Source organism: Ceratosolen solmsi, unplaced genomic scaffold (genome assembly GCF_000503995.2).
Source record: "Ceratosolen solmsi marchali unplaced genomic scaffold, CerSol_1.0 scaffold29, whole genome shotgun sequence".
Taxonomy (NCBI): Eukaryota; Metazoa; Arthropoda; class Insecta; order Hymenoptera; family Agaonidae; genus Ceratosolen; species Ceratosolen solmsi.
Window position 1 is genome coordinate 10,626,279 of NW_011948417.1, and position 15,098 is coordinate 10,641,376.

Here is a 15,098-nt window from a genome sequence, read left to right on the forward strand (position 1 = left end):
ATGTTGATAGTTACACTTTTGCCACTGCAATTAAATATAATAAATTATTATTATTACAAAAAGATAATTTTTTTATATATTATGCATATTATAATAATTTTGTATTTAGTAAAAAACGATTGTATAAAGACAATATCTAAATTTCAATCATTAATTGAGTAATTAATAATCCTATAAAAATAGATCATCCAATGATGACTCAATATAGTACATTAATTCCTCTCAGGCGTGGATAATGGCTGGAGAACAGATTGTAAATTTTTGTAAGGGCGCAATTATAATCTTAATACAAGAAATTATACCTATACCCAATCACGACGATAACAGTTATTACAATGAATTATCGAATGAAGATAACGACATTTTTTTTAAGTATCCACGCGAGGAAGATAACACTATTGGGGCCGCGAAAAAATCTACTAAACAATACATACTCAAAAATCTTCAAAAAACAACTCATAAAATGCGCTTGCACAAAAAACGGGAAGCTTTACCTTTCATAAATAGATTTCATGGTCAAACGCAGTCTCAGTACCTTAATATTGATACCAATAGGCAAAACGAAGGAAAAGCAGAAGCCCAAGCTACTCAACAATCTTCGCGAGCTGTTGTTAGTAAGTTTATTTTTTCCACTATTCATAAATTATTTAAATATTAAAATATTTAAAATAGTACATTAGTTTTAAAATTAGACTAGTATATACGATATAAATAATAATTATTAAACAAGGAAATTACAATTAATTTCTTAGAATAATGCATAAAATCTTCTGCATTATTTTAAAACCAAAACATCTTCATTATTTATTTCACAAATATTTAATTTACATCGAAAATACTAATATTAATATAGTATTAATATTAATATTATAAATAACTGAACTCAAAGGGTTGTCTGCACGAAGTATGTTTAATTACATGAATTCATAATGTAAAATTAAGATTTTATTATTTTCATTATCAAAAATCATAATTTCCGTGATTAAGATATTATATTAATTGCATTAATATAATATATTTTGGTATATTATATTATATATTATGAATTTGGTTTATGATGTAAAACATATTTTATTAATATTAGAGAGAAATATGTAACAAAAAATTACTGAATATACTATATAAATAGAATTAAAAATATTAAATAAATTTTACTTAATTTTTAAGTTAAATAAATTTCGAAATTAATATTCAAATTTGTAAAAATATATTATGATTTTTAATTTAAGTATCATAATGTAATACATAATGTAGTTTATTACTATATAATAAATATTACAAGTATAGAAAGAGTTAAGCATTAAAACTATTATAATTCATGGTAATAATACATTTTATAATTATTAATACAATTAATTCGAATGGAAGTAATTACATATTTTCTAAATTAGTTAATCTTTTGATATTGTCGTAGATATATAAAAAAATTAATTATATAATAAATAATTCATTCGATGTTTTACTCTAATGATGTATTAATTTCTTTGTAGGTGGAAGTAGTGGAATAGGCCAAGCTCAAAGTATGTCATTTGGTTCTGGCATATGTGAAAATTGCTCGAAATATAATAAGCCAAGCAATGATTCAGGAAATCTTATCTTGGGAGCACAAGATTATTTAACAGGTGTGAAAAAATAAAGTATTTTTAATCTAAAATTGAATTTCTCATTATATCTATGACTTAATTTCAATATAATGTCCTAATATGATAAATATATAAAGTATCTTGTTATATAATTATATACATTACTAATATTATCACTACACTTACGTTATATGTCAAGACTTTATGTTTTTAACAAAATAAAAAAAATTTTTAATAAAAATGTGTATACTTTGTATTGTCTTTAGAATGAATTTTCTCAGTACAGATCACGAATAAAGTTTTATATAATATATTGTAAAAATTTTGTAATAATGTTAACATAAAGAATTCAATAAACTTACATAAATTATCGATATAGCTCAAATATCAAATATTGCCCATTCAATTCACAAATAGTACTAAGCCTTGAACAATAACTTATGTTATTAGTACACAATCAGGAATAAAATCACCTTCAAGTATAACCGTAAATTTTCTACAATATGATAGAATTTGTCCGTCTGAATTTATTAATGAAATTCAAATTGCAGGAATAGAGCAAAATACTCAAAGAGAAAAATCACAATTTGAAGAATTAATACCTAATATACGTACAATACAAAACATAGGTATGCGTTTTTATATTATCTGAGTTGCAAATATAAGAAGATATCATAGATTTAATTTCTATGAATTTAATTACCCATTCAAATAAAAAACAAAGAATTATGGAATTTATATTTTAGGAACCAATGAAGGAATGCAAATATTCGATAGAGTGCTTGGCACACATTATTCAGGTGTAAACTCTTCACAAGGTAAACGAACATTAGAAACTGTAATATTCTTCCATTATTTATTCTGGAACCATTCATCTAGGTACTCAAAGAATTACTGATGTCTATCCGTCTAACATTACATTTTCAAAAAAGGAAAAAATTTTTAATTCAGGAATTGAAGAAGCTAGTGGAAAACAATTTCCACACATTATTCAAATACCAGAGATACATAAACATTCATCGAGATTTCAAGCAGAAAAAATTAATATTTTAAAAAATCAAATATCAGGAACAAACGCGTATCCACAAGTAATGGAAGGAGTAGAAGATCAAACTTCTAATGTTCAAATAAAAGGAAATAAGTATCCAACTGATACATTAATAGCAGATAATCATTATTTACAAATTCAAGTACCATGGAACGATATGTACAATCAAAATGATCAAGTTAAGATGGATAGTAAGTATGTAGATACTCAAATACCAGAAAAAAAAAAAAATAGTTCTAACACTAAATCAATATCGGATTTTATTCCACCAAATCAAATAGAAAGTACAAATGAACCAAGCACACAAACAATTGAAAATTACGAATCTAATAGCCAAATATCAAAAGAAAATATTTTTACTTCAATTACTCAAAAACGAAAAGAAACTGTATATCCAACAAGTATACAAATAAAGGATAATCCAGTCTTTGATCCTCCTGTTTTGGAAATAAATACATATTTTCCTGATACACGATTAAGGAGCAGCAATCCACTACGACCAGAAATAACAAAAGAAAAGGCATATCATTCAGGAACGCCTGTATTGATAGATAATACTCAAAATGCGCAAATATCAGAAATGATTATTTGTCCACCAGGTAACCAAATCAGAAAAGAGAATATGCCAAACAATGAAATACTTAGACAAATTCCATATTCAGAAATTATACAAATAGTAAATGATGATATATTAAAAACTAATATAAGAGGAAACAATATGGATTCATCAAATAAGCAAGTGATACAAATTCGTAACGAAGGAAAAGAAAATCCGCAAGTATCTATATATTCACCAGAAACACCATTAAAAGCAAATAGTGCTTCAGCTCAGATACCTGGTTCGATTATATATTTACCAAGATCACAAATAGCACCGAATAACAATGTAGGTGCTCAAAATTTAAATCAAATTAAATATTTACCAATTATACAAAAAGAAGGAGTTGATCATTTATATTTACCTAGCACGCAAGTTATAATCGAAGATATTTTAAAAAGGAAAATACCCCAAGAATCCTTGTATCAATCAAGTACACAAATGACAATAAAGAATACTCCACAAAATACGTTATTAAGAGAACCAGTATATTTCTCAAATATACAACTTAAAGATTACGGTGCACCCAGAGCTCAAGTGTTAAATACGATATTAAATCCAACAAAGATGCAAGTAGATGACAGTGTCACAAATATTAAAATACCCGAACAAATAAATTCATTAGCTAAAAAAGTAGGAACTGGTACTTCAGAAATTCAAATACCTAATAGTGGATATCCACACAGCTCAAGAATTATATTAGATAATAATTTAGGAATGCAAAATCCAAAAGGTAATTACTATTTGCCTGAAATGCGAGGAATTAATCTTTTAGGAACTCAAATTTCCGATGAAACGGCATATCCAGTGAATATACAAAATATGGGTGATACAATTTCACGAACTCACATAACAGAAGACAATGTATATCCATTCAGTAGATCAAATATAAGAAGTAGCTCATTAAAATATCAAAATGTTGGAGAAAATATATATATACCAGGTGTGTAAACAAATAAAATGTATATTGGAGAAAGTATTTATAGAATATATATTCAAGGAAATTTTAATTTTTAGGTTCATGGATTCCAAATCGCGATCGTAACACTCAAAGTACCATAGCAAATACAAAAAGAATAAAACCTTTAGAAGGGGCATATATTTCAAGTGGAACGTTAGATTCTCAAACTTCATTTGGATCTCAAGATAAAAAATATCCTGAAGTAACTAATATGGGTAATTATACTTACTACTTAATTTCGAATATAAAATTAAAAATTATTTATTATATATAAATTAAACTCTATATAATCCGTATAAATATAAAAAAAAATAATCTATATTAAAATGTAAATATTTAAAGTTATATCTAAAATCTTGAGCCTTTGAAGTTATAATCATTTAATAATTTGTTAAACCTTTATCAAGTAAATAAACTTAAAGAATTAAAAAGTCGTTGTATATAGTATAAACTAAATAAAAATAATTTCCTTCTCATGAATTTATTGTATATAGTAAATTCGTTTTGTAATATTATATTAATTTTATATAATTTAAAAAAAATTAATTATATTTATATATCAATAAATGTGTTATTATATAATATTTTATATTTGAATTATTTCTAGAGGATTTAAATAGTACAATCAATGGACCTATTCAACCAAGTATACCTACTCAATTTATATCACGAGAAACCGGTATCGTTACTATTATACCTAGTATAATCGTATATATATAAATCTTATTAAGATTGTCCAATTCTGATACTAGCGTGTAATGATGTGAATATACATAAGAATTATAATGTTTAAAATAATTTAGAAACAATAAATATGATATATATATATATATATATATATATATATAAGAATTTGAGAAACTTTAAGAACAAGTACATAGAAATTAGAAGCCTTTTTTAAATGCAGTATTTTCCGTATTGACTATCCAATATTGCAATATTTTAATCTTAATTATAAAAATATTCTATGTTATAAATAAATAAATTATAAATATATTGTAAAATAGAATATCTATCAATCATGGTATATTTGAAGGATTGTTTTAATTGTTTTAATCCTTTAATATCAGTTTTGTTATATCTGGGACTATTTCTTTTATCAAAAAATATGATCAATGTCTAATCAATAATTAGTTATATATTTTATAATTTTCTTCTACCAGGAAAAATGCATCCATCTGTTCAAATGAATTATCCCAGTACAAATATTAGTCCTGGAAATATCGACAAATATACTATGTTAAAAGAATCAGAGAAATATGAAAGAAATGAAGCAACTGCTGTTCCTAATACAGGTTATGCGCTAGAATCCAATTTAAATTTTCCAAAATCTTCTAAAAATTTTTATGTTAAAGAACACGAGGTAGCAATAAATCAACCAAATAAGGGAGTTATTAAAACAGATGATACTTCCGACTCACAAGCTATGAGTTCTGTAAAACAAGGTAAAGCAGGTACGCTTGCGAGTGCATCGGCACAAGGAAAACACGGCCAAGGCAATGCAAAGTCGCAAGTCAGTGGAATATATACCGGTACTGGATCATTTTCTGCCCAAGCTGGTACAAGCGACGATACAAAAAGTGCTCAAACACAGGTACAGTATTAGTAAAATATCAAAAGCTTATAAACTGAAATTATTAATTGTAAAAAAATAAAATAATTTAATTAGTAAATTACACAGTATACACACTGAATTCACTTATTAAAAATATTTATTATATCATAAATAATATTTATTAAATAAAAAAATATTTATTTAATATAGTTTATATTTGAAAAACTTTCAGAAAATATTTTAAATTAAATTGGACTTTTATAGAATATCAACATTATTTTATTAAATAAATATAATGCTATATGAAAATTAATATTTTCTTAATTTTTAGAGGACCATCATATATAAGTGTTTTTATTTGTTATTTTAATTTTAGGATACAAATTTATTTAATTACTGGATTAAGTTGTTTCAAAATATAAAAATCAATTCATAAGAATTCTTTATTTTTTGAAAATTTCCAACTTTAGAATATAAAATAAATGGAACGATCATATTTTTAATAGTTTTGAAGTAAAATAATTTCACAGGTTAGTGCTAGTAAGGGTGGTGTGCAAAGCCATGCCGAAGGTAACGGTGGCCTCGGAAAAAGTCAAACTCAAGTGCAGTTAGATTCTGATTCTGGAATTACTTCTACTAATGCTCAAAGTAATGGCTGGAATCACAATACAAATTCTCAAGTGGAAGCTAGTGCAAAAGGCGGCATGGCTGATGCACAGGCAAATGGTGATGGACAAACCTCGAGTCAAGCACAAATTGGATTCCAACCATATATCAATCGAAATGAAAAACTGGAAAAAGTTGCAAAACCATTTCATGGTGGTGGAACTGCTTCAGCTCAAAGCAATACATTTATAGGCCAATCTCAATCCCAGCTTCAAGGCTCTTTTCACTACGGTATATCATATTCAGGTGCTGCTCAAGCCTCATCTGGAGCAGGTTCAACAGCTCTAAAAAAAATTAATTTTACCGACCCTGAATCAAAGTTATTTAAATCTATCAAGTTTGAAAAACATGAAAAAATAGAAACGACAACTCAAATTGCATTTAAAGAGCATCTGGAAATTTCTAATGCAAGCTCAAAACATGCTACAATTACTATGAAACCGAATTATAAATACCTTGAAAAGACATTTCAATCAAAGCAACCGTATTCGTATGATCTTAATAATGCTGATGATGAATACAAGGAGTACGAATATGAAAATAATAGTGACTTAGAATACATACAACCTATTTATGGATTAGATGAGACAAATCAAACAATGGCCTCCTTTACTAATACTGGATTCAGTGAAAACATAAAACATGAAAATAACACTGGAGATTCATTGCCGGGATACATAGCAAATACCCAGAAAAGGTATATGACGTCCTCACTCACAAAACAAATTAGTCCAAAAAATATTACAACCCAAAATAAGACTGTAATTGCATTATTCAATGGTACTATTTCAAAACCTTCTTACGAGAGATTTTTACATTCTAATCGTGTTGGTGGTATTTATTATGGAAATTTGAAGAATTATAGAATTCAGGAAGAGTCTCTTTCACCCAAAACGAATTTTGTCTCAGTTTCAAATAATATAGCTGGTAAGATGGAAGACACGAGTCTTACAAAAAATTATGAACATAAATATTATACGAAGAGTTCGACTTGCGGTTATTTTACTTTCTCTTGTAATTTGGTTTATGGTTCCAGTGGAATAAGTAAGATTTGTAAACCGAAAATACCCACGTACCCGGATAAAACATCCAAATGTTAAAGAAACTTTAGTTTAAAAAAAAAATTTTTTTATATATTGACTGCGAAATGTTCGTTAATAATATTACGTTAGTTTAAAAATATTAAATAATGTTCAATAAATTCGAAAATTGAAAATTATTTTAAGCTTTGAGCATTAAAAATGGAAAATATTGTGTACAGAAATTAGACCAAATGATTTAAATAAAAAATATCAATTTTATCTATGTTTTTTTTTATTTCATTCTCCAATTAATGTTGTAATAATTAATAAATAAATTTGCACTTTAAATTGTCCAATCTTCATAACACAAATAAATATTACATTGCTAATAAACAGAATACTGTCATTTTTCTGAAACCTGGATTAATAAATAGAAAAGTATGGACTGTATAATATGAACTTTTAAAAAGGTTATATATACTGTTATACACTAAACTTTTTATTTCAATGTATATTATTTACATAAAAAAATAATTTATTAATCTTTAAACAAAAAATTGAGTAAATGGTGATCTTAAACATTATTTCCTTAAGTGTAAATGCATATAAGAAAAATTCTGACTAATAATGTTAGAAAAATGAAATTTTGATTTTAATTACATTGATATGGTTTAATATTATAAATCTTTTAATTTTTTTACTAACATTATAAAACACTTATGGGTTAATTATAACACTGAGATTTATGTACCATATTCATTTTTTGTATTTTCAAAATAGTTAATATTAATCAGATGTATGAAAAATCAAAGTTTGTTTTTAAGAAATATTCAATTTTTAATAAACATGAGTTATCATTTATATAAACATTTTATTTTCTTATACATATTCTCGATTTTCTCCAATTTACGATAAGCATATAGATATTTATATATAAATATAACGTAGAAAATAAAATTAGTTAATCATATAAATGGTAAAAAGTAAAATAGTGAAATTTCTACAGATTTAAAATAAATGAAAATATGTATTCTTTCTGTATATGAATATGAATATTTATGTGAAATATAATTCAAATATTAATATATTATGCCTTGAACTTGTTGCAGAAATTTTATTATCTATACTTAATTTCTAAATATTAATTAATATTATAATCTGGAGTATCTACAGTAAATTGTAAAAATTACTATATTTATTATTATTTCCTTTTATAGACTTCCTATTTATATTTGAGATTAAGAAAATTTTGTTATAATTTTCAAGAAATTACGAAATTTCTATTATTTTTTACATCATTAAAATATAAATATACTTGAAATTTTAATTTATTCTTTATTTGTTGATCTTCTTATCTTCATTACCATCATGAATTGTGTTGTCTATAATTTCTGCTACCACATCTGGTGCTTGATTTTCAGAAACGCTATATATAGAAATATTATTTTAAAGATTACTTCCATATTGTTAAATTTTATTAAATAAAAATAGAATTTTTAATTAATTTTTTTAAAACCTTCATGAATATATTAATGAAATTATTATTTAACAATCGATAAAGAATCTGTGAATTTAAAGATGTACAGTTATTATTTCTTAAGAATAGAGAATTAAAATTAATTTTAAAAATTATATTGATAATTATTTACAATTTTAATCTAAATAAATAACATTATTAATACCTCCTATAGTAATTTATATTTTAGATATTTACATGGTCTGGATTTTTTGTGCGTGCATGTGTGTGTGTGCATGTGTATTTTTATTATAAATATATTATTAAACTACAATGAATTTATTATATTCCATTTTACAAATGTTTACAGAATTATTTCTCAATTAAAACGTTATAGTATATTTTCTCAAATATTGTGCAAAACTAATTTGTATTGAAATGGTATTAATTTTATTGAATAAATAAAAATGTCAATGAAAGAAAATTAATCTACAAAATCAATTTGAAGTAAAATGATTATAGTTCAGCATTGTAATTTGAAAAAATATATTTGAAAAATATGTAAAATACGAAACCTGTTTTTGTAATGTTCAAACTGAGCTCGACTAGATTCCAATTGTTCATTGAGGTCTTCGTTGGTGCTCTGCAGTTTTCTCGTTGTACTGTGAGTTGTATCAAGGTCATCTTGTGCAATAGTAAGCTCTTTCTTGAGCTCTTCAACTCTAGTTCTTATTCTTTTTACCTCGGATTCATATTGTTCAGAACGCCTCACTGCATGTGATAATTCAGTTGTTTTCTCTGTGAGAATTTTCTTAAGTTTGTCTTGAGAGTGCTTAAGATCAGTAACCTCTTTATTCCGCTCCAGAAGCTCGAGCTGCATCTGTTTAGAGTCGATGTCGCAACTAGATATGGGGCGTGTTCGACGATTTTCCACCTTTTCTTGGAGTTCTCGTAGCTCGCCTCGCAACTGCTTATTCTCACGCTCAAGTGAAATCTTCTCTGTCTCCAGCCGCTCGCGCTTACCCCACTCAGTTGCATTCTCTGATTGAAGTCTCTCCAACTCCACAATTTAATGATTGTTAGTCTGGTTTATCTATATTATAGAGGGTGTTCACGTGCAACAATTTGTATATTTTATTAAATAATACAAGTAGCTTATTAAATTTTCTTTTTCAATGCTAAAATTGTATGAATCAACTTAAATGATAAATTATTGAAAAATTATTGTCACACAAGTTATGTACAGGAAAAGAATAATTAAAATTATTACATTATGTAGTACTAAAATAGGAGAAAAACTCTTATTTCTAATGAAGAAAATAAAATATTAAACCTTAAATATTTTACAAAATTTATAAATATTTCAGCTAAGAATATGCCAGTGAAATATCTACAATTAAGCGAGCATACATTAAAATTTGTAAATTTAAATCCAAAATTCAAGTATTTATTATCGTGTTTAATTAATCCAGTATTTAATAATTAATACATTGATAACCATAGTATTTAAACGGAACAAAATTGAAGAGCACTTATATGTTAGTTCAGCATTAAATGATTGATTGTAATTGAATCAATTATTTAATTTAAAATTATTAAAGTAATGTAATTTTAAAAATAAAACTAATGCAAATTATAAAATAATTCTGTAGTTCAACACATTTATATTATCTGAATTAAGTTTTATATTTAAGTTAAGTTAAATATTAAGTATCTAATTACTTTTATATAGTATACTATTATTATATATACTATTATATACAGAGTACAAAATGAAAACGTTGCATCAAATATTCTGAATTATAGCAATTATGTTAAAAATTCATGATTACTATACAATATATATATTTTTGTATAATTATTTACATATTTCAGCATTTAAAAAAAATTTTATTTCTAGAATTTAAATAAGATTAAAGTTCTGTATATATATTATGATTTTCAATAGTATGTATTTAAATTATTAACATTAAATTATTTTTACAGAACGAATTGCGAGAAACCACATTAAACATAATATTAATATGTTCTAAAATTTAATAATTTATGGAAATTAATAATCAGATTAAACCATTTTATACAATAAACATCACCTGTAAATCTAGAAAATTTTCTTTTCTCAATTTACTAGTATTATTTAAGATAAAATAAAAATAAACAATCTTACTTCTGTTCGAAGTTCTGCCAATCGACGATCCATACCTTCCCGATTAGTAGCTTCATCAATTAGATTAAACTGGGCAGCATTTAGTTCACCTTGAAAACGACACTTTATTTCTAGTAATTCTTTCAATGCATCCGATCGATTGTCTTGTAGTTCTTCACATCTATCTTTTAGTTGAATTATTTCAATTCTCAATTTTTCTAAACCTAGATGCAATGAATTTTTCTCTCTGAAATATGCAAATTTAAGATTTTCTTTTTACTGTATATCATTCATTAATTTCAAAACTGTTAAAATATAATAAATAAAGTGTAGATTCTCAAATAAAGTTGATAACAGAATTTACAAAAAAATTATGATTTTGTGAATAATGTATTACAATTAAAAATATAATTTAATAATACATTAGTATATTTGTACATATTTTCATTTTAATTAATATTTACTGTTTATATATAGTTAACAAAAATTTTTAATTTAATTTCCAAAACAATTTCCAAAAATATTTTTAAAGAGAAGCAAAAATCTTAAAATCAACTAATTAGACTTAAACCTACTCTCTTTCAACTACTATAGTTTTTGTAGCTTCTTCAAGTTTCAGATTAAGCATTGATATTTTTTGCAAAAGGATTTCTTCGTTCACCATACCTCTTCGCGAATGTCGCTTATTTTGTAAGTCATCAAGAACCACTACCTCTGGGTTAGGCGAGAGCCCTTCCTTTTGATAATGAAGCTTGTCTTGATCTATACTGTTTTTGTGCATGGTACAATGTTTAGTACAATTTTTATCAGACAGTACAGATACTAGATCTTTAGTTTTTACATCATTGGGAAGTAAATTAAATATCCTCTCCACCTCCTTTCGAAAATGAACATTTTCCGTGTTAAGCTTTTGAATTTCACTTTTGTGTGCATTTAGATCTTTTATTGTTATTTCCAATTTAGCTTTCAAAAGTTTCATGTCCTTCTTAGCTTTATTTCGCTCATCGCGAACTTCACACCACTTTTCTCGCCAGTTGGCTGTACAATCAGACCACCATCGCATTGTCTTCTCCATTTGTCCTGCCCTTGCTTTTGCTTCCTCAAGTTCTCTATGCATTATTACCTGCAACAGATGAAAAATACCTAATTAATATGAATTTGTAATTTTAGATTTAAATAAATATTTAAAAAGAATTAAATATATAATAAAATATTTTCAAAGTTTTGTGCAAAATTTGTATCAAATGAAGTCAATACAAATTAAAACATATTATCTTATGTTCAGTATCACTTTATTATAATAAATAATATTTTATAAATACAATTTAATTAAACAAAAAAGATAACATATTATACATGATATACATAATATATACTACATAATATATAATACACAATACATATTATACATAAATTATACATTATAATTTATTAATATTAAAATATAGTAGAATTGTTTAATTATTCAAGAAAATATAAAAATACACATTATAATAATTATATTTATAAATTATAGAATATTTAATCCTGTATTTCTTTATAAAAAAAAACAAATATACTCTAAAATAATGAATAAACTCTTATTTCTATTTATTATACATTCATTTATAATTCATAATTGAAAGCCAAAGTAGTTTAAAGTTTAAAAATTATATATAAAAAAAATAAAAATATTGAAAATAAGTGAACAGTTATTATTGACTTTATTTTATGAAATATTGATTTAATTATTTAATTTTACGACTTAGATTATATAACTAATTATAATTAAATGAAATACAATTTTATAATTTTACTAATAATTTTATTAATCTAAAAATATTTGTTTATAATATACAATATATTAAAAAAAAATTATTACCAAAGTATTTTAAAATAAATGCATACTTTGTAATTTTCTTTATAAATTCAATAATAAATTAATAATAAATTTAAATATTAATATAAGCTCTGAATAAATACAAATTAGATCTAAAATAAATTTTAAAATGTATTATTAGTCATATTTTAAATTCAACACAAATTGAAAATGCTTGTTAAATTCTTATTAATTTTATTTTTAAATTTTAGTTTTTATAATCATTCGTTATAAACTTATTGTGAAGTTAAAAATTACTAAATAATATATTAAAAAAATACTATAAGAATATAATAGTAAATTTATAAAAATTCTATAATTCATAAAATTAAACATTAATTATTTAAAAAATATATAATAGACAATAAATGTAATTATAATACTAATTATTATAACTTCATATTTTTATACTAGTATTTTGTATAACATTTTGTTCTTTGTTTTTTAGTAAACTCATAATAACATATGTAATATATCTAAAAATGTCAATATCGTAAGAAATTTATCTTTTATACGTGTAATTCAAATTATTTAATATATAATTTATAAATATACATCTCTAACCTCTTTACTCTCCCATTCACTATCAACATAGCGAGGTGAGCCTGGTATACTGGCATCATGCTCTTTTAAGTGCCTTCGAGATAAAGTTCCACTAGATGATGATTGTGCCATAACAAAGCTAATCTTAACTACAAAATACATTGTTAATGTTAATAATTAATATTTATTTTGCATATTATCTGTTTTAAATTGAAGCTTTCATAAAATTGTTTAAAAGTAAATTTAAAAATAATTTATTTAATTATAATTTGTTACATTCTTACCTCTCTATTAATCACTTTTCATTAAATCGTTTTTAATTTTAATTCAATAAATATTAAAGAACATAAAATAATTACAATAACCATTTGTAAATAAAATGTACTCGGGAATCGATCGTTTTAATGACAAATTAATCTATTAATTTTAAAAATAAATTATTAAAAAATTTTATGATTTATATTTACTACAAAAAATTCAATACTCTTAAGCATATATTAGCAAAATAATTATGTTTAAATAAAACTAGTGCGTTAAGCTTCACCGTTAGAAAAAAGTAACCCAACTTATCAACAGAACTTACAAACCGAATTAGGATTTTACCGCGAAATATTTAAGTATGAAAAAATAATTTTTATTCATTTTGAATTAAGCTCATAAAAAATACGTTTTCAAATCATATTAATTTCATTACTCTATAATTACTAATTTATAAAAATAAAGAGAATTATATTAATACAAATTTATAACTATTAATTTAAAAAATAAATTGTTTCTATATTCCAATATTCTTCCATGCATACGTACGTATATACACACGCATGTATATAATTATTTTCCAAACCTTTTATTATATTTATAAAGCATGTTCAATTGTGTTCAATTCTTAATTAATTCCTGGGGTTGTTTAATTATTTTTCTAATCTCAATGTAATTTTTATTTAATTAAAAAATTTCTGATTTTAATTGTTAATATGATTATATTATTTTTTAATATTGTTTATAATTATATTATCATAGAATAATTTATTCAAGTTTATTAAGAAATGATTATATTAATATAATATATAAAACAGGTATATATCACAATATATTTTCCTTAATACAATATAATATAACATAGGTAATATTTTTATTCTTAAATATAAGTTTTATATGATGTACACATTTATTTCTAAATATCTGTATTCATTGAAAGCAGTGATATACAAAATTATAATACATTTATTGTTTTCAATATAAAAACTCATGAAACTTCATTTAATAATCTATAACATTTTTTTACAAATATTAAATTAAAATAGTAATACCCTTATAATGATTCTTAATTTATCTTATTATTAGTATATTTTGATCTATGAATTATGAGCTAGAATATCTTATTTTAGAATTATTTTATAAGATATTTATAACATACTTTTGGTATTCAATTATGTTTAAATAAAAAATTTAAGATTATAATTACAAAAAAACTAATTCTATTAAAATATTATTTAATAATTACATTTGAAAATATTAACAATTAATAATTAATTCTAATTAATTCTTTTAATTAAAATGTTAACGAATAGTTTATTAAGAAGATTAATATGTAACATTTGTCATTAAATAGATTAACAAATTGATGTTCGAAATTGAGTTATAAATTTAATAATAAATTTT

At 23.5% G+C, this 15,098-nt stretch overlaps 2 protein-coding genes and 1 long non-coding RNA gene across 3 annotated transcripts; 2 read left to right on the forward strand and 1 right to left on the reverse strand.

The window, feature by feature from the left end:
* LOC105360046 (uncharacterized) lies at positions 1 to 7,527 on the forward strand. The gene is made up of 9 exons (XM_011496820.1): positions 1 to 9; positions 209 to 614; positions 1,491 to 1,622; positions 2,135 to 2,212; positions 2,330 to 2,401; positions 2,535 to 3,962; positions 4,247 to 4,405; positions 5,354 to 5,784; positions 6,276 to 7,527. The coding sequence occupies exons 1-9, from the start codon at positions 1 to 3 to the stop codon at positions 7,509 to 7,511; spliced, it is 3,951 nt and encodes a 1,316-aa protein (XP_011495122.1). The 3' UTR covers positions 7,512 to 7,527.
* On the forward strand, positions 4,251 to 4,870 carry LOC105359843 (uncharacterized). The gene is made up of 2 exons (XR_912788.1): positions 4,251 to 4,405; positions 4,798 to 4,870. It is a non-coding gene; the product is annotated as an uncharacterized LOC105359843 (long non-coding RNA).
* Positions 7,528 to 8,712: 1,185 nt separating the features above from the next.
* Positions 8,713 to 13,581, reverse strand: LOC105359844 (coiled-coil domain-containing protein 102A). The gene is made up of 5 exons (XM_011496561.1): positions 13,458 to 13,581; positions 11,611 to 12,158; positions 11,057 to 11,282; positions 9,465 to 9,949; positions 8,713 to 8,859 (listed from the first exon to the last, which is right to left on the reverse strand). Exons 1-5 carry the CDS (start codon positions 13,566 to 13,568, stop codon positions 8,769 to 8,771), a joined length of 1,461 nt encoding a protein of 486 aa, XP_011494863.1. The 5' UTR covers positions 13,569 to 13,581; the 3' UTR covers positions 8,713 to 8,768.
* Between the last annotated feature and the right edge of the window lie 1,517 nt (positions 13,582 to 15,098).